Source organism: Haliotis rufescens, unplaced genomic scaffold, assembly GCF_023055435.1.
Source record: "Haliotis rufescens isolate VD_foot unplaced genomic scaffold, xgHalRufe1.0.p SCAF_10, whole genome shotgun sequence".
Classification (NCBI taxonomy): Eukaryota; Metazoa; Mollusca; class Gastropoda; order Lepetellida; family Haliotidae; genus Haliotis; species Haliotis rufescens.
This window is the reverse complement of record NW_025963780.1, coordinates 2452005-2473319: the sequence shown is the minus strand read 5'-3', so window position 1 is coordinate 2473319 and position 21315 is coordinate 2452005. Positions and strand designations below refer to the sequence as shown.

The window sequence follows — 21315 nt, the reverse complement described above, 5'->3', positions numbered from 1 at the left end:
ATGAGAGACCTGCTAAGTGCTCGAAGCTTACATTCATTCAAGCATTATATATAAGTAATAAATATCAGAGACCAATATTATTTTTGTAAGATCTCTGCAATTCTTTGTCAATAGTGCATGTATTAATATTCTGTGTTCTCTTCGTATCTATACATAGTCCATACGGGGTTCGATACACATTTTTTATAAGATGATGGGTAGGTATGTTGAAAACCTCAAGATGATTTTACATGGAATTGCCACCATCTTCTGTGGTACGTTTGTGTAGGGTCACGTGACACTGTCAATAAATACGCCATGAATATAGTCCATGCATAAACAATGTGAAAATGATGTGTCTTTCATTCAACTTTAAATGCCTTTCATGTATCAAGTGAGAGTTGCATACATAGTAAACATATTTCAATGAAGTATTTTCGTTAATAAATTGTTTTATCCTAACCCCTTAATTCAATATCGCTCCGCGCTGACTATATAAACCGCTGAACCCTTATTTCGACGTCTGTTGGAAAACTTGTCTCCACGCTGTCAAACACGCGCACCTGTTACGTTGACAGAGCACCGACACAAGCAAAATGGTTATTGCACTACGCAAAGTTCTCATAAGCGATGAAGTTGACCCAAAATGTGTGCAGATCTTGCAAAATAATGGAATTGAAGTGCTTAAAAATACCAAGTTGTCAAAAGAGGAATTACTCGCAGAAATACCGGTGAGTGGACACGATTACAGTGGAAGTTTACACTGACAATGACCTAAATATAATTTTATAGTGTTAGACGGACAACTATTTATATTTGCTTTTTCCTAACACGTTTGTTGAATTTTGGATGATAGATTTGCTTGATTTATCATGAATACGTTATTTTCTCTTCGTACCTATGAACGTATACAGAGACTATATACTGTATATCAAACATGTGAAACTATCATGGTCTAGGTTAATATATTTATCACTGAATTTAAGCCTGCTAATTATTATGCGTGATAATACACAAGCACAATGTGTTTAATTAGTATCCAACACTTTACAGTTGTTTTCTTTTAACTTTTCTTTTCTTGTGTAGTAGTTAGGATTGTATAAAAATTGCTATGATTCTTATGTAATGTTCTTTGAAGGGGTCAGACTCAGAGTATGTGGAGCATATTAAATATTGTGCTTGTTTTGCAAACTTGTTGAAGTGTAAATAAACTTTATTTCATTTTGTCATTGTTAGTAATTATGTTTATGTTCAAACGTACGCGTTTGAGAAAATGGATTCACCAAATTAATTTCACACTACTTTTCACAATATGTATAACTTCTTTTTTTATAGAGAAATATTGTTTAATTTTGATGCCAAGAAACGCATAGATGCACTTTACAAGTCTACCGATAGATGCTTTGAGTTCGATGAGAATAGTTATCTGGATAATAGTACACAGAAAACAGCCTGGAAAGATTTCATCACCAATCAGCTGATTTTTAGGTCAAGTCTCGGCGAAGGCAAAACCGCGGTTAACTGGGCACCGGTCTACACTAGAGATGCGCGCAAGATATCCCCGCATTGTTTGAGATAACATTAGTTCAGGCACAGCCGTGGGGTTATTGTCCTGTACGGAATTTGTCCACGACGTGTCTACCGAAAATAATGTCAGCCCGCCCCGCGCTGTTTTATCGACTATGTTCACGGCGGAGATTTCATCATCTTTACGTGTTTTTTTTGTGAGACATAATGTCTGTTTTTGCCAGATGACCTTCTCAGTCTAAATACAACAGAAACTGCTGACACAACAGCTTTGGGCTGACGCAACCGGCCGAGGCTTTGTTGGAAATGAAATTAAAGTATGCAAAACATTGAAAAATGCCTCGTAAATAAATGAATTTCTACTTCTTCATTTTTTTTATCTGTGAATATTTATTTCAAGTGTATGTTTTATGCCATTGATCATAATAGAATATTAAATATTTTTACAACTAGAGTCTAATGATAATAATAAATAAATACATGTCCACTTTTTTCATCTTTCATTGTTAATTTCAAGGGTATAATTTATGCCACTAATCATAGTGTAATAGTAATAATTATAATGTGCATATTTATAATGTGCCAAATCCACAACCTAAAGCATAAACAAAGCACTACAATATTTACCCCGGTCTCTGGATCAGAGTGCACTCGATTTTCATTCTCAGCTCCCTAAGGAGTATGCAAATAATATTGGGTCATGTTCTGAAAAAAAAAATCTTGTATGATTATGCATAATAGATCTACATTACACATACAAGTTGGTTTAGTTATAAGTTCCAAACATTCCTGATTTCCTTCATTCCAGATTGATGAGTGAGTGTATTTGGGACCATTGTGTATGTCCCAGTATATTTGGGGCAGCGTTTTCACAAACTATTTGCTATTTTATTTAAAGGAACATGAATATGTTGAATAAAAATTACTTAACTTGTATACCATGGCTGGGACGAGTCCGGATTGACTACCTGGGTATCCACACCCCTATTACCCAACCCTACCCGGGTACCCGCTGTTGGTATCAAGATGTCCGATTGGGAATAGTTTGACAGTAGCCCTGGCAGAATGTATTTAGATACACGTATAAAACGATGTGGTCATTCATCCACTGAAATTGACTGAAGTTCTAGGAACGTGTTCATAGTCATGAAGAAATGCGAACATGAGAGACTTAAAATTGTCATGTAACCATGTAGTTATATAGTGAATTTCTGTCATTAAACAACATATCACGTCACTAACCACGGGTCCGGGTAGTCCTGTGGGTACCCGGGTCCTACTCAGTACCCACCCGACCCGAGTACCTGAGTTAGCCGTCCCAGCCCTGTTATCATGGTTATATACAGAAAATTGAATTGTAATCTGATTTGTTCATGTGTCAGGAAGTGGTCTTATGGAGTGGTCGAATTAATGTTGCTGTATATTGTACACTGTTTTGAAGTATTTAAGAAAAGCCAGTGTACAAGTAGTGTTAAAATCTTGATAATATGATTTACCTAAGTGAAATTGTGACAGTTTGCAGTGAGGACTGTTACCATGGTTACTAGATGTGTCATAGTGGACCATTAAAAATTAATATTCTTATATATTCTTATAAAAATGTAGTTCTGGAAGTCCTTAAGTAAATTCATTCTAGTGTTTATAATATTGTCATAGTGCATTGGATGTGTAACAATGTTGCAGAGTGAGGACTATTGTTAGATTTGGCATCATGGACCATTCTATGACAATACATCTGTGACAACAAACTCATCCCACAGAGAGGGCACACGGTTGGCCCAGTCGTCCAAGGCGCCGCGATTCGCGGTGCAGAGTTGCGTCCCTTGGGCACGCCAGAAACCTATGATTGTGGATTGAATCCCGGTTCGCCCCGATTATGTTTCTAGGTTTGTTTTCATCATACCCGTGATCATGGGTTTCACCGAAGTCGTAAACATCTGAGACCTGCATCACTTCGGGCTTTCCTCCCACATTAACAATGATTAAGCTGACAGTGACACCCCGTGATATAACTGGAATACTGTTAAAAGCGGTGTTAAACCTAACTCACTCACTCATCCCACAGAACACAACCCTGAAGCGGGGTGTGTGTGTGTGTGTGTGTGTGTGTGTGTGTGGACTTCTCCTGTTATTGCTACATCAAATCCACAGCTGCTCTATTAAGTGCTGCTATTACTGCACACATTTACAGGGCACGTCTTTTGACTTTTTCTGTAATATATACATGAAACAGTCATGATATTTATTCATTAAAGCGACAACCAGCTGTGTCTGAAATAACCTAAACTAACAGCACTCGTGACCTGGTGTTTGGAGAGTTATTACAAGCTGTACAGCTGTAGATTGCTCAATATAATTGGAAACGCTTTTTCATGGACATGATGCAACCAACAGCTGTGGACACCTTTTCAAACTTAATTATTCCATGTGAAATAGAATAGAATATAAAAGAATATTTGATGCATTTAAAATTAACTTCGAAAGTATTTGTTTTAAAAAATACAGCTGATTAAAATATAAATGTGACAATATTGATTACTTTGTCTCCATGCTATTTACTTAAATTTTCATTGTATTTCAACAATAGACAGGTTGATTTTTTTCGTTATGTCATTGGTATGCAAATATTATGTAGAAGCCACAATAGCATATGTTTGCCATTATGTTTATTTAAGTACCCTAGAGGTAGGGGTAGAGTTGGGGGTAACTTATCTTGACTCTAGCACAACTAGCTGTGAGGATGCAAGAGGCACGCAGAAATATGTTTATTCCAATACTAAATAATTTTTCTTGATATTTTTTATAGTTTTTATGATACTATTGGACTGTTTTGGACAAAAAGAATAAGAAGTTAGTGAGGTGTGACCAATATTGCTGACAAATGTGCTTAGTTTGAAATTGAACGTCTTATTTTTTTATCATGTTTATTAGGCTAAAAACCATTATGGTAGTGTTGGTGATGCCTCTAAGCACCCAGCCTGAACCAAGCTATGGGTGAAACCGGACATCTTTCCATTTGTGTTTGTCCCCATAGTCAAGGTCACATGACTAGGATTTTCTTTGCATTGTTTTATTGAGCACAATTGGCATGTTAAATGTCACAACTAAATTAACTCATCGATTTATGTTTCAGAAATATGATGGCTTGATAGTAAGGTCAGCGACCAAAGTCACAGCCGATGTGATAAATGCTGCGACAAATTTGAAGATCATTGGTCGAGCAGGGACTGGCGTAGACAACATAGACTGTCAAGCTGCAACCCGGAGAGGGGTCATTGTCATGAAGTAAGTGTGGTCACAATTTGTGACCACAATCATGATATCTAAGCACAATCATGTTCATGAGGAAATCTAAGCATGATCATGTTCATGAAGATATGTAAGCACAATCATGATCATGAAGATATGTAAGCACAATCATGTTCATGAGGAAGTCGAAGCACAATCATGTTCATGAGGAAGTCGAAGCACAATCATGTTCATGAAGATATGTAAGCACAATCATGTTCATGAAAATATGTAAGCATGATCATGTTCATGAGGATATATAAGCACAATCATGTTCATGAAAATATGTAAGCATGATCATGTTCATGAGGATATGTAAGCACAATCATGTTCATGAAAATATGTAAGCACAATCATGTTCATAAAGATATATAAGCACAATCATGTTCATGAAAATATGTAAGCATGATCATGTTCATGAGGATATTTAAGCATGATCATGTTCAAGAGGAAATCTAAGCACAATCATATTCATGAGGATATTTAAGCATGATCATGTTCAAGAGGATATGTAAGCACAATCATGTTCATGAGGATATTTAAGCATGGTCATGTTCATGAGGATATTTAAGCACAATTGTGTTTATGAGGATATTTAAGCACAATCATGTTCATGAAAATATGTAAGCATGATCATGTTCATGAGGATATTTAAGCACAATCATGTTCATGAGGATATTTAAGCATGGTCATGTTCAAGAGGATATTTAAGCACAATCGTGTTCATGAGGATATTTAAGCACAATCATGTACAAGAGGAAATCTAAGCATGATCATGTTCATAATATGAAAGCACATGATTTGTGGACATTTTGATACTATGTAGTAACATCAGGCTTTCCATCAACATTAAGGGGACACATGATAGGACTGACATACTGTCCCAAGTGGCTGGCTGTTTTCTGACAATAGTTTCTCTGTTTTAGCACACCTGGCGGGAACACGTTGAGCGCTGCTGAACACACCTGTGCCTTGATTATAGCTATGACAAGGTGAGCCTCTGAATTAGGAGTGATGGTGGTGAAAATGGGTCTCAAGACTATCGCACTTGTATAGTGATGTGCATGCTTGTGTGTGAGAGTGTCTGAGTGTCTTCTTTTCCTAGTCTGGATTACAGTGCCAGCCTACTGAGATACCATGCCACAGTTTTACATGAATACCCCACTCAGACAAATTATACGGACTCAAAGTCGACCAGTCTGTTTCTTCCCCTTCATGCTGAGCGCCAGGCTGAGTAACAAGCACCATCTTTTCTTTGGTATGACGCTCCAGGGATTGAACCACCAACTTACGCTCTCTGGGCAGGTGCTCTATCCGCTTGGCTACGGAGGCGTCCTCTATTATGAAGATTCTGGGATGTGTGCCTTGTGTTGCCTACTGTGTAATTTTGGGTACTTTATGACTGTTAGTCATGCCTCTTGGATTGGTTATTCCACTGGCTTTGATGTGGTTAGTCTAACACCATCTTCCTGGGGCAAGGGTGTTAACTTACACTTTCCAGTAGACTAACATTTAGTCTCTGAAATCTTATATTACACAATATCCTTCTTGACTCTAAAAATAAAAATAAAATTCCCTATGCTGATTTCAGATTTGTGGAATAGAGCTAGCTTGAGCTGGCTAGAGTTGCTTTTGTATGCATTTCTAGATTATGTTTTTTTGATAAAATAAATATATTCCACGGTCATGGTGCAGGACTAACTTTCCAGTTTCCTCCATTGCAGAACTAGGCTGGAATTTATTGGGCTTGATCGTATTGCCACCAGGGGCGATTACGAGTTATGACCCTTCTTTGTCCCTCCTATTGACCAATAAGATTCCATCTCTCATATCACATACATTTGTCAAGATGATCTGGTCAATAATCAAGACCTTTATTGTGAAAAAAACCTGTCTTATCTCACGAAGTGCATCAAATCGCTTGAACTCCTTTGTTAAAAACATGAAAAGATTTGAAAAATATCTGTCGACGCCCAGTTGACTGCACACATGCTCTGCAAATCCTGCAATCAACCCAAATCTGCATGGCAGTCGCCATGTTGTTTAATCACGCGATTTTGATTGGACTATGCATAGACTCGTTAGTCCAGCCAAAACATAACTCCATAATTGACGCCTAGTTAGGGAAGGGTGGAAGCTGGACTTTTACTGTTAATTAACTCCCTTGCCCTGAGAGATGATCGAACACTTTGAGCTAACTAAAGTGGTGAACAGAATGCTTGTTTCCTAAATTTCACATGGAGACACTCAATTTGTTTCAGGGGCGGTCGGGTAGCCTAGTGGTTAAAGCGTTCGCTCGTCACGCCGAAGACCCGGGTTCGAGTCCCGACATGGGTACATTGTGTGAAGCCCATTTCTGGTGTCCCCCGCCGTGATATGGCTGGAATATTGCTAAAAGCGGCGTAAAATCATACTCACTCAATTTGTTTCAGAACAACTTTTTCCACATTTGCCAAAATAATTTTAAAAACATTTCTATAAGTGTTAATTCTTTTATTAAAAGTCAAGTGGTTATAGCTCCTATACTGTGCCACTTGTCAGATTTCCTTTATCAGGAACCTAGCAACCATTTGGGGAACAGGAAAAGCCTGATTTAGATGAAATTTAATATCATTCCACATTTCAAACATTTGGGGTTGGCAGATACATAAACCACTAATTAAGAAAACTGGTCCGTTTTTGAAAAAGAAGTATGATGTGGATGTTTCAGGGAGCTGTCTTTAGCCGCTCAGTCCATGAAAGAAGGAAAGTGGGACCGGAAGAAGTTCATGGGATCGGAACTCAACGGCAAAACACTGGGAATTATTGGTCTGGGAAGAATAGGGAAAGAAGTGGCTCAAAGAATGCAGTCTTTTGGAATGAGGGTAACGACCTGACTCATACTGTTGTAGGGCTCGGGTGGCCCAGTCGTCTAAGTGCAGAGTTGCGTCCCTTGGGCACGCCAGGAACCTGTGATTGTGGTTCACCCCGATTATGTTTCTCGGTTTGTCAGCACCATACCCGTGCTCGGGATTTGACCAAAGTGTTAAATGTCTAAGATCTGCATCACTTCGGGCTTTCCTCCCACAATAAGCTGACACACTGTGATATAACTGGAATCCTGTTTAACCCACTCACTCACAGTTTTTAATAAGAGACTTGGCCTCGTTTACATCACATTGTCATGTAGATAATCTCATTTAATTCAGAACTTTTGCTTCAATGTGATCTCTCTGTGGCTGACGATTTGAATACACTTTCACAGAATGTCGAACCTGGTGAACTTTTTAATCAGCGAGATTGTAGTTTGCTGAAACTTCAAGTGCGCTTTAAATATTTGGTATAGTGGGAGTAAACTATCACAGTTTCTCTTTGATGATGTGAGACTTGACACCAAGATAGATATACAGCTGTCAATACTTTGTTGTATAGGGGCGGTGGGGTAGCCTAGTGGTCAAAGTGTTCGCTTTTCATGCCGAACACCGAGGTTTGATTCCCCTCATGGGTATAATGTGTGAAGCCCACTTGTGGTGTCACCTGACGAGACATTGCTGGAATATTGCTAAAAGTGGCGTAAAACCACATTCACTCACTCTTAGATGTGCTACGTATCAATACACATGGACACGTTCTGGGTACCTTGTTGCTATTTTTAACCACAGCCTGGCCCTAGAAAGAGAGTATTAAGTCAGTGAGCTCCGAGACCAATGAGTGCTCAGAATACATCGCACAACCAGCGATATTTCTTGGCAAAAGTGCCTCAGCCTGTCATCTGTTTACACACTGGTTCAGTGTCCGGCAGTGATAGTGTTTGCATGGAGGCGTAGCGCTCATGTGCCTTGTGTGAATTATACGTGGCCTTATTTCATTAGCTGACTTAAAATAGACATTGATGATGCTAACAGGTGTTTGCTCCTTGCCCTGAAGACTTGGGTTTGATAGGTGAAATATGTGACGATCATTTGAGGTATTCCCATGCTGTGATATGGCTGGAATATTGGTGGAAGATTGCTGTGATATTGCTGTGATATGGCTGGAATATTGGTGGAATATTGCTGTGATATGGCTGGAATATTGCTATGATATGGCTGGAATATTGGTGGAATATTGCTGTGATATGGCTGTAATATTGGTGGAATATTGCTGTGATATGGCTGGAATATTGCTGTGATATGGCTTTAATATTGGTGGAATATTGCTGTGATATGGCTGTAATATTGGTGGAATATTGCTGTGATATTGCTGTAATATTGGTGGAGTATTGCTGTGATATGGCTGGAATATTGTTAGAAATATTGCTGTGATATGGCTGTAATATTGGTGGAATATTGCTGTGATATGGTGGGAATATTGGTGAAATATTGCTGTGATATGGCTGGAATATTGGTGGAATATTGCTGTGATATGGCTGGAATATTAGTGGAATGTTGCTGTGATATGGCTGGAATATTGCTGTGATATGGCTGTAATATTGGTGGAATATTGCTGTAATATTGCTGTGATATGGCTGTAATATTGGTGGAATATTGCTGTGATATGGCTGTGATATGGCTGGAATATTGGTGGAAGTGACATTAGGCCCACCCACTCATTAGGATAGCTGTATTTCCGTCTTTGTAGATGCTACAATGACATTTTTTCTGCACAGACAATAGGATATGACCCCATTATCGGAGGTGATGTCAGTTCCGAGTGGAACGTTGAATGGCTGCCCATGGAACAAATCTGGCCTCAAGTCGACTACATCACTGTTCATACCCCACTCATCCCACAGACAAAAAGTAGGTCAAACATAAATATTTAAATTACCGTATGTGCCTAAATAACCACCCAGCACTTAAAGATTTGACGAAGGGGAGCATTTATTTTAACCATATACAACAATTTCAGATAGAGCGGGATCCTGACAGAAAGCGCAGATAAAGCTTTTTGGAAAAGCGGGGATCCACTTAAAAAATGCTCGCACATAATTCGGGAAACAATTCCTTTTGTTAGGCATAAAGCAGGCCAGAATTGAAATTTGTTTTGTAAACCTGGCACCAAATGAATTAGTTATGTACCGTATTTTCTTCAGTATAGTGCACACTTTTTTCCAAAAAACACAGAGGTGTAGAAGGGGGTGCGCATTATACAGGCATTATGAGTTTTGATGTTTTTTTCCCCCCATGGAAAGACATTACCGTGAGCACGTAACACCAAAATATTGAATCCGCTAGAGGGGGGTGCGCATTATACATGGGTGCGCACTATACTCAAGAAAATACGGTAGTTTTCCTACCTCACCGTGATAAGAGTGCTTTGAAAAAAGAGTGTGCAGCTTTAGAAATTGGCACTAGTCCTGTAGTCCTTGCCAGACTGCCCAATAGTTAAGGTATCGTAAGGACTGGTCAAAATTTGCCATTATTAAAGGTTTTACTGTATGTTACCATTATAAGGACTAGTGGACTAAAACAGTTAGTTTCTAACACTGGGTGCGCTCATCCTGTCCCCCACCCTCTCCCTAACTTTTGGATCAACATCTGGACAGTGACAGGTGGTGTCTTATAAGTTGCCCTGTTGCTGTTTCAGACTTGATCAATGACACAGTGTTCAGTGTGTGTAAGAAGGGCGTGCGGGTGGTCAACTGTGCCCGAGGCGGCATCATTGATGAGGAGGCGTTGCTGCGGGCACTGGAATCAGGACAGTGTGCCGGTGCTGGTCTGGATGTATTTGTGGAGGTAAAAATGAAATTTCATTACATTTGCATTTGACACGACAAGATTTTTCTGTGTTGTATCACTTTAGTTTGTTCATATTATGGGGGACCGCCTCCGTGGTCTAGTGTAGAGCGTCCGCCCGGAGAGCCGAAGGTTCGGGGTTCGATCCCGACCGCGTCATGCCAAAAGACGTTAAAATATGGTACTTGTTGTTACCCTGTCTGGCGCTCGGCATTAAGGGGCTAAAACAAGGACTGGTCGGCTCGGAGTCAGTATACTGTGTCTGAGTGGGGTATTCATGTTAAACTGTGGCATGGTATCTCAGTGAGCTAGCACTATAAATCGGCATCAGTCCGGACTAGTACAAGCAGCCACACAAACACGAACACGTACATGCACGTCGCTATATAAGTGCAATAATCTTGGATGTGACGTTAAACCCCATTTCACCTTACCTCTTATTATGGGTGCTTCAAGATGTTGTTCAAACCAGGACATCAAGTGAAACATGTTTAGTATCAAAATTCATTTTCCAGAGGCAACGGTGTTAACTGACTGTGAAAGTCCAGTTTCCACTTGCTGAACTAGGCTGGAATATCTGGGCTCGATTATAGCAGCACCAGTGGCTATTACGAGTTATAACCCGTCTACGTCCCTCCTATTGACCAGTCGGGGTGATCGGGTAGCCAAGCTAGGGGTTGAAGTGTTCGCTCGTCATGGCGAAGACCTGGGTTTGATTCACGACATGGGTACAATGTGTGAATCCCATTTCTGGTGTCCCCCGCCATGATATTGCTAAAAGCGGCATAAAACCATACTCACTCGCTCACTCACACTCAGGTTCAATCTCTCATATCACTTGCATTTGTTTCAAACAAAATGGTGGCGCCCAGTCAAGACGCTCTGATTGATAATCAAAATCTCTTTTGTAATAAAATGGGTGTTACCACGAGAAGTGCACCAAATCACTTGAGCACCTTCATTAAAAACCTGAAAAGATTTGCAAAATATCTGTTGACACCCAGTTGACAGTACACATGGTTTGCAAATCCTGCAGTCATCCTGTATGTTTAAATCCATGTTGTTTAGGAACCATGTTGTGTAGTTGGTTGCACGATTTTGATTGGACTATGCATAGACTCGTTAGTCCAGCCAAAATGTAACTCCGGAATTCCAGCCTAGTTTGGCAAGGGTGGAAACTGGACCTTTATAGTCAGATCAAAATTATGCTGTCTTGAGGGTTTGGAATTCATTCATAAACATTCTCTCGCTTTTTCTTTGACAATGATGAGCAAATAATCAATAGATGAGTAAGACATGTGTAAGTCACAAGTACATGATTAGCTGTTAGTTATATACAAATATAAACTTGGTGAGTGGGAAAAATTATATAAATTTTAATAATTTATGATTGTAGTATTGTTCCTTGATAGCCATTTGAACATGGTACAGTGGGTTCAGTGGTATTTGTTTAAACCTGATGTCTTGCAGTCTACTCTGTTTGACCCACAAAATAAATTATTATTATATTTGATTTTTTTTATTTTTCAATTTTTTTAGTAAATCTGTGAAAACAATTTTACGGATTACCCACTCACCCACAAATAACCTGCTCATTCACCATATACACACTCACTCACATGTTCACTCAGATAAACACTCACTCATTCACTCACTCACTCAATACCTACACACTCACTCACTCAAATCTCACTCACTCACTCAAATCTCTCACTCACTCAAATCTCTCACTCACTCACTCACTCACTCAAATCTCACTCACTCACTCACTCAAATCTCACTCACTCACTCAAATCTCACTCACTCACTCAAATCTCTCACTCACTCACTCACTCACTCACTCACTCACTCAAATCTCACTCACTCACTCACTCACTCAAATCTCTCACTCACTCACTCACTCACTCACTCACTCACTCACTCACTCACTCACTCACTCACTCACTCACTCACTCATGTATGTGGCAGGAGCCCCCAAAGGACTCTCCCATAGTGAAGCACCCGAAGGTAATCGCCACGCCTCACCTTGGGGCCAGCACGACGGAGGCACAGACCCGGGTTGCCGAGGAGATCGCCCAGCAGTTTGTGGATCTCACCAAGGGAACCAGTCTGTTTGGAGCGGTGAGTTCATGTTCAGTGTCTCTTTATAACTTGCCTTAAAGGGTTCTCATGTGATTAAAATCCAGATTATATACAACATATTCTTGTGTGAACTGTGACATGGTATCTCAGTGTGCTTGCACTATAGAAATGGCTTGTCCAGGCTAGTTAAAGCAGCCACACTCATGTGCATACACGTTGCTTTATAATGACAATTACTTCTTTTTCTTATCCCTAATTTCCGGGGTAGAATAGGTCTTTAGCAACCCATTCTTGCCGTAAAAGGCGACTATGCTTGTCGTAAAAGGGATCGGGTGGTCAGGTGCACTGACTTGGTTGATACATTTCATCGATCCCAGTTGCGTGGATCGCTGGTCATGATGTCAATCACTGGATTGTCTGGTCCAGACTCGATTATTTTACAGACTGCCATCATATAGCTGGAATATTGCTGAGTGCAGCGTTAAACAACAAACCAACCAACCCAACTCTTATCCCTAATGCGACATCAAACCACATTTTTAATTTATTATTTAACTGTATCTCAGAGGGCTAGTACAATAAAACCAGTATTAGTTCAGACTTGTTAAAGCATCCACACACGTTATATATGTACAAAAATCTTGAACACAAACCCATTTCACCTCCCCTCAACTAAATTTCGTATTTTGTATTTGTTTGTGGTATTACTGCTGATGGTGGTGTTGATGGGGATGAAGATGTCACATTCTATTGCAGATAAATGCCCCTGCCCTGGCTAATGCCCTGAGTCCCGAGACGAAACCCGTGGTCAGTTTAGGAGAGGGCCTGGGCAGTCTGGCTTCGGCTATCGGAGGCGGCAGCGCTAAGAGTGTCCAGCTCACGACTTACGGTAATGCCTTAGATTGAGTGAGTGAGGTGGGTTTTAGCCCCTTAGAACAGCTTCAGTTCTATCTCATGTTAGCTTAATATGGGAGAAGACCCATGAAGATGCGGGGTAGAATAGCTCTTCAGCAACCCATGCTTGCTGTAAAAGGTGACTGTGCTTGTCATAAGAGGCGACTAACGGGATTGGGTGGTCAGGCTTGCTGACTTGGTTGATGCATGTCATCGTATCGTGGGTCGATGCTCATGATATCAATCACTGGATTGTCTGGTCCAGACCCGATCATTTCCAGACCGGCGCCATAGAGCAGGAATATTGCTGAGTGCGGCATTAAACAACAAACAAACAAACAATATGGGAGAAAGACCTAAATGAAGCAAGTCTTTCAAGTTCACCATGGGCACAGATATATTGCTCACAAACTGAGAGGGGGGCACGGGTTGCCCAGTCGTCTAAGGCGCCGCGATTCGCTGTGCAGAGTTGCGTCCCTTGGGCACGCCAGAAACCTATGATTGTGGGTTCAGTCCCGGTTCGCCCCGATTATGTTTCTAGGTTTGTCAGCACCATACCCGTGCTCGTGGGTTTCACTGAAGTGGTAAACGTCCGAGACCTGCATCACTTCGGGCTTTCCTCCCACAATAAGCAGACACGCCGTATGACTGGAATACTGTTAAGTGGCGTTAAACCCAACTCACTCACTCACTCACACTCACAAACTGAGGATCATAATCAGGGCAAATGCGGGATTCAAACCCATGATTGATGGCAATGGTAGCCCAGTCGTCAAAGGCACTGAAATCCGCTGTGCAGAGTTGCGTCCCTTGGGCACGCCAGAAACCAATAATTGTGGGTTTGAATCCAGATTTGCCCTGATTATGTTTCTAGGTTTATCAGCACCATATTTGTGCTTGTGGGTTTCACCCAAGTGATATATGTCTAAGACCTCCTACATCAAGCTGACACGCTGTGGTATAATGGACTACTGTTCGAAGGGGGGGGGGGGGGGGGGGTGAAAGCAACTCAATCACTCACTCGACCCCCATCATCATAACATTTTGGCACACCTAAGAGATGCAGTTCAGCACAGTGAGTTAAAACGAATGGTCCAAATCTGCCTTCATAATGTCTTTGATGTAGATTGATTCAAATGTAATTATGATGAATTGAGAACAGCTGTAATCACATTATCAGGATTGTGGCAGTGTTAGAAATTGGCACTAGTGCTGAAGTCCTTGCCAAACTGCCAATAGTTAAGGTATCATTAGGACTAGTAGAAATTTGCCCTTTTTTTTAGGGTTTTGCTCTATCTTGTCATGAGGGCACGGGTGGCCCAGTCGTCTAAGGTGCCACGATTCGCTGTGCAGAGTTGCATCCCTTGGGCACGCCAGAAACCTATGATTGTGGGTTTGAATCCTGGTTTGCCCCGATTATGTTTCTAGTTTGTCAACACCATACCCTTGCTCGTGGGTTTAACGGAAGTGGTAAACGTCTGAGACCTGCATCACTTCAGGCTTTCCTCCCACATTAAGCTGACATGCTGTGATATAACTGGAATACTGTTAAAAGCGGCATTAAACCCAACTTGCTCATTCACTCACTATGTTGTCATTTTAAGGTTAGTGGATTAAAACTTTTAATTTGTATTGATGATTGTGGCGAATATTTCCTTATTGTATACTGATCAAAAGAAGTAAAGGACCACCCAATGTTTGCATATTACTATGGTTTATTACTTGCCCGTGAAGAGATCACCCGTTTAATAAACATACAGCTTTATTACACATTGTGTAATACCAAAACGCGTGCTTATGTACTCTCGGAACACGTTTCACAAACAAATATTGAAAGCTCTCAACATCCCTTGGCGTATTCAACGACATTGTGTGTGGAGATGATAGATCACTGGGAGGAGCTTATGCACACTCGATGACCCCAGCAACCTTGTTGCTAGGCTGAAGTCACATGGCATTGTTTCGCCGATGGATCTTGCAACAAAATTCAACAAATTACGTCATCGGGTATTGTGACGTGATTGTAAACTTTGAGGTGCAAGGCCCCGTTCCACAAGGCGATCGTACTCTAGCGCAACGACAGTGGTTAGTCTAAGTTAAATTATGTGAGTTGTGATAGCCTTAGCACTACGATAATTTTGTGGGACGAACGCCTGAATTCTAAAGGTGGACCATTGTATGATATTAAATTCATACGTTTCAACTTTTGACGTGTTTGAAGTATTATTCTGTTAAACTCAATTGGATTATGCCATGGATCGTGTCGGTGTCAGCCTATTTACACTCAACAGTATAATCCTAAAAACATTATAAATGACAAGTAATAAATAAAATACTAAACTCGCTCTCGTGTAAAACCAATTTTATGAAACTCGTGAATAGTTGTGGTATCTGACTCGCTTTCGCTCGTCAGATACCAGAACTATTCACTCGTTTCATAAAATTGGTATTACACGGGAGCTCGTTTGGTATTCTATATTTATCTGTCAGGGCTTGATCAACTAACGATTGTGACATGAAAGAATAAAGCAGTCGCTGACGGATTTTGAGTGGTATATGTGGATTTTTGTTGTGAATTTACATCTTTCAAGTAATACCACAGTAGTCTTTGTCTACTGAAAAATGAATTCAATTAACAAAATAGAAGACAGACTAACTTTTTATACATATTTCAGTATCAAGTGCATCTAACTTTTTTTCGAGATGTAAATAGATTGGGTTTTTTTAGGTGTTAATAGATTGGTGGGTTTTTTAGGTGTCAATAGATTTGGTTTTTTTTTTCAGTGTTAATAGATTGATTTCTTTTTTTTAGATGTAAATAGATTGGATGCTAGCAATGGGATTGTTGTGTGGTTTAGGTGTTGTCAAGCTGAACTTTTGAGGACTCACGTGTGTACTGTGTGATATTGCTGGAATGGAATATGGCTGAACCCTACTTACTAGACTCCAATAAAAACATTTCCAGGTTCGTCGCTGAGCAATGCGGGGAAGTATCTGAATGCAGCATTGTTGGCCGGCTTCCTACGCAACCAGGGATCAGGCGACAAGGCACAGCTCAACCTCGTCAACTCACCTGTACTAGCCAAGGAGGCAGGCCTAGAGGTGAGTTATCAAATTGCCTGTACTAGCCAAGGAGGCAGGTCTAGAGGTGCCCCCTGTGGCGATTCCGGGTTTACTCTACCATTAACAAACTGCCCCCCGTTGGGATTCTGGGTTAACTCTACCATTAACACACAGCCCCCCGTTGGGATTCTGGGTTAACTCTACCATTAACACACAGCCCCCTGTTGGGATTCCATGTTAACTCTACCATTAACATACAGGCCCCTGTTGGGATTCCATGTTAACTCTACCATTAACTCACAGCCCCCGCGACTTTACTGTAAATTAATGAGACTCCCTCCATGATTTATCCACTGCTGCCTTCCGTCTTTCCAGGTTGTTGTAAAACATGAAGATGCCGTCCCAGGGTCCTACAGCAGTCTTGTTGCCGTGACGATACAGACTAGCGGGGGACCCATCACAATTAAAGGAACCGTGTCTGGCTCCAGCGCCACTCTGGTGGAGATCCAAGGTGCCACCTTCTCCATCCCCCCAGTTCTCAGAGGACCGGCCTTAGTTTTCAAGGGAAGCAACTCTTCTCTGCTGTCAGTAGCAAGTAAGTGCAACTGGATGTGGCTGAAACCTCACTCCTGATTCCTTGTTAGATACTGTCCCCAGAAACCAACGCTTGTTGTAAGAGGCGACCAAATGGATCGGATGGCCAGACTCGGTGACATGTCTCCAAACCACGACAGTGTTGATCATTGCTCACAATAGTGATCACTGATTGTCTGGTCCAGACTAGATTAATTACAGGCGGCTATCACAGTGCCAGGCTGCCATCAGAACCCACAGTCTTCAGAAGCTGAAGACCCTGTGTAAACATTGAGTTCCTCATTTAAAAAACTACAGCTTCATAACTTGACATGTAATTTGCTGTAGGCCATAACAACCCATACAAATTTGAAACTGTAGGCCCGACACAAGATTACCTGCCACGGTCGACAGGCAGGCGCTGCACTATGATACAGCTGGAATATTGGTAAATAATCGAGTCTGGACCAGACAATCCAGTGATTAATATCATGAGCATCGATCCACTCAATTGGGATTGATGACATGCATCAACCAAGTCAGCGAGTCTGACCACCCGATCCAGTTAGTCGCCTCTTCCGATAAGCATAGTCACCTTTTACGGTAAGCATCTTCACGGGTCTATAGCGGGTATATTGCTGAATGTGGTGTTAAATAATAAACACTCATTCATGTTCCTCAAATGGGAATTTCGATTCAGAATAGGTCCGCAACAACCCATTCTGTTTACAAAGGGTGACCATATTTATGTGAGTGGTCAGGATCAGTGTCTTTTTTGATTGTGTGTAATCGTAACTGAACTTTGTGTATTGTTGCTCATGATATCGATCACTGTATTGTCTACTCCAGACTTGATTATGTACTGTCCGCTGTAGTTAATATATTGCTGAATGTGGTATTAAACAACAAACAAACATTTATTATTCATGTGTGTTTTCAGATGGCCTGGAGAAGGTCGGGTCGAGACTGACAAGCCTGTCTCTATCTCAAGAGGTAGATTCTACCCAGTGGGGCGTCGTCCACCTGGACAAGCCAATCAACAGCAGCTTCAAAACTGTCGAGAACTCACTGCTGGCTGCACACCAGATTGTGTTTTAGAAATCGGTAGTTACATTGACTCCAATCTTGTTATGTAATACAAAATATCTGTTGTAGTGTTCAGTGTTTTGCTTTTTATTTCTGGCTGAACTCACTAGTGCTGAGGTTGTGTGATCTGTGGTTAGAATAGGTTCCTCGAAACCTCTGCTTGTCGTACAAGGGCTTGTACAGTGTAACAGAGGTCAGGCTCTCTGGCTTTATTGACTGCATGTCATTGTATCCCAACACCGTGGATGGGTGCTCATGATATCAATCACTGGTGTGCCTGGTCCACACTTGATGGTTGACAGTTTAGCCTATAGCTGGAATATTGCTGAGTGTGGTGTACAACATCAATCAAGTCAAATCTGTTAAGGGAGACGATGCTTCTTGCACTTTAGGCCACTTGACTGTGAATGGTCATTTGCTGTGTAATTTGAAAAATTGTTAACTGTAAGAATTTTGCTTGTCAAAGATCATAACCTCAAGCATAGTAGCATGACTGCTTTCTAACATCTGTAGGGACCAGGCTGCCAAATTCGTACACTTGTACCCTGCCCGTCGCACATCTGCAGGTGCGCAACAGAGGCAAGGGACCTGTCTACCCAATTCGCTTTGCAGTTAAATACAAGCGACAAAACCCTTTCCATAGTCGCTGCCAATTGTACGATTCCACGATTCTGACTTTATCATGAGCATGTTATCATGAGAGTTACGTCTCTTAGGCGAAACAAAAACTTTGATCTCCATAAAGGTCTAAGACCTGCATCATTTCGGGCTTTCGTCCCACATGGGTGACTCGTGATGACATAGAAATATTGTTCAAAGTGGCGTTCTAGAAACTTCAGTCGACAGTATTAACCGACAGAGTGATATTTGACCGCCCATTCTAAATGAAGAATGCGTGATGATTTGAGCCAATCAAATGTCAGTTTTCTAAAACAATTCGGTTTTGTTTTATTTACAATCCCTATTCGGAAATATCCATTTTAACCATATGATGGCGTGGCTCTATTTATAATCACATGGTGCGGCAGATGTAGGATATAGGAGTTTATCCGTCCGCCCGTCCGTCCATCCCGTTCTCAAAGGGGACACATTTTCTCAAAAACTATTTAAGTTCGAGAAATGAAATTTTACACACTGATGTTACTGGTCATTATCTCAAATGAGTTCGAAAATTAGTGTCTTAAATTCATTTTTACAGTGTAATGGTCCTTGCTATGTGCTTTTCAACGTTATGCATAGTGTGTGCAATGGGGACATGTTTTCTTAGAAACTATTGAAGTTACATGAATGAACATTTGCCTGCTTATCTGAGAGAAAATTAATCCTGCCAGTTATTTTTAGAGAGTTATGTCCCTTGCTACGTGCTTTTCAGCTTAGTGCATACTGTGTGAAATGGGGACAAGTTTTCTCAGAAGCTATACGTGAATAAAAGTTTGCATGCTTGTCTTGGAGATACTTCAAGTGTCCATACAGTTCGAAAACTGGTCCTGTAAACTTATTATTTTTTCGAATTATGGCCCTTGATCCATGTTATTTTACTTGGTGATGGTGTCTGCAATGGGGACAGGTTTTCTCAGAAACTACCGAAGTTAGCTTATCAAAGAGAAGACTGAGTTATTTTTTCCAGAGAAGTTGCCGTTTTGTGTATTTATTACACATTTATTACACATTTATTTATTTTTTCGGATGACAAAAAGTTGCCCATCTCAAGTTAAGGCTTCATAGGACCTTTTTTATAGTTTCTGTTCTCTACTATATAAAGAAACAAAATTCTAATGTTCCACATGGTGGGGGATAGTGATAACGCTGTTTTCTTGTCTACATTCGGGACTGGTCGTTTAAAGTTCATTTTTCGAGATACAGAAATCAGATATGTTGCTTCAAATGCTTCGCTCTCTCTAACTTAGAACTCAGAAGCCTCGATGTTGATTGACTGATTAGAAATTACCGGTGTCGTCAGATCTACATACCGAGAGGTATCATATCGAAATTAAAAGATCTGATTTTAACGAGATTGTGATCAACTTCAAATTCACTTTTACTTTTAGTTGAAACGGGAGTAAAATATCACAATTTCTCTTTTGATCTTTTTATCTTTAGCCAAACTAAAAAAGTATCCTGTCTGTGATCAATATATTGTTATCTACCATCTACCTGAGACCCGTGAAGATCCGGGGTAAAATAGGTCTTCAGCAACCCATGCTTACTGTAAAAGGCGACTATGCTTGGTGTAAGAGGCGACTTAAGGGATCGGGTGGTCAGGCTCGCTAACTTGGTTGATGCATGTCATCGGTCCCAATTGCGTGGATCAATACTCATGTTGTCAATCACTGGATTGTCTGGTCCAGACTCGATTATTTACAGACCGCCGTCATATTGCTGGAATATTGCTGTGTGCGGCGTTAAACAATTAACCAACCAATTATAGTATCAGTACGTTTTATATTATCAGTTTTCCGATTCCTATAACATGCATGTCAGTGGACCTTACCAGGTGATCAGAAAATATAGTTACCGTATTCGACGTAATAAGCCCTGTCTCAAAATTAGGAATAGGGGGCTCCTATTCGAATATTATTTTGGTGAAAAAAACAGCGTTGAAAGCTTAATTTCGTGGTCTATGCTGACAGCCTGAAATGTTTATGTACGACAGATATATTTTTCCAGAATTGCATTCCCCATAATTAAGGGTGCATATAACACACGAGTGTGTATTATACGCGAATAAATAAGTCTTGTGTACATTGATCAATTGGAAGGGGTGCTAATTGGGATTGCTTACTAGCCAACATATTAGCAAATATCGCCATGGGCGCTTATTAGAGCGGGGCGCTTTTTACGTCGAATACGGTATTGCCTATGCATCGCAGCATGGTTGACCGAGTTCAACGCTTACTTTGTAGAGAGTTTTCAGGTTTTGAGTTTGTCTAAAATGTTTTGATTGTTTGATTGTAAGAAATGATTGCTTGATGTACAGCCATAGTTGAAGTATTGTCGTATTATTACGTGTCTACATCTTAATATGGATATTGCAAGTTAATATTGTTAATGGGGTTCAACGTCGCGCTCAAGAATGCTGCATTTATATAGCAACGTGCATATACACGTGTGTGTGTGGCTGCTTGTA

General features: G+C 40.7%; 1 protein-coding gene across 1 annotated transcript; it reads left to right on the top strand.

The window, feature by feature from the left end:
• Positions 1 to 489: 489 nt before the first annotated feature.
• LOC124145459 (D-3-phosphoglycerate dehydrogenase-like) lies at positions 490 to 18256 on the top strand. The gene is made up of 11 exons (XM_048386387.1): positions 490 to 710; positions 4640 to 4791; positions 5721 to 5786; positions 7505 to 7658; positions 9422 to 9554; positions 10342 to 10490; positions 12459 to 12611; positions 13329 to 13461; positions 16432 to 16568; positions 16905 to 17124; positions 18043 to 18256. Exons 1-11 carry the CDS (start codon positions 576 to 578, stop codon positions 18198 to 18200), a joined length of 1590 nt encoding a protein of 529 aa, XP_048242344.1. The 5' UTR covers positions 490 to 575; the 3' UTR covers positions 18201 to 18256.
• The last annotated feature ends 3059 nt before the right edge of the window (positions 18257 to 21315 follow it).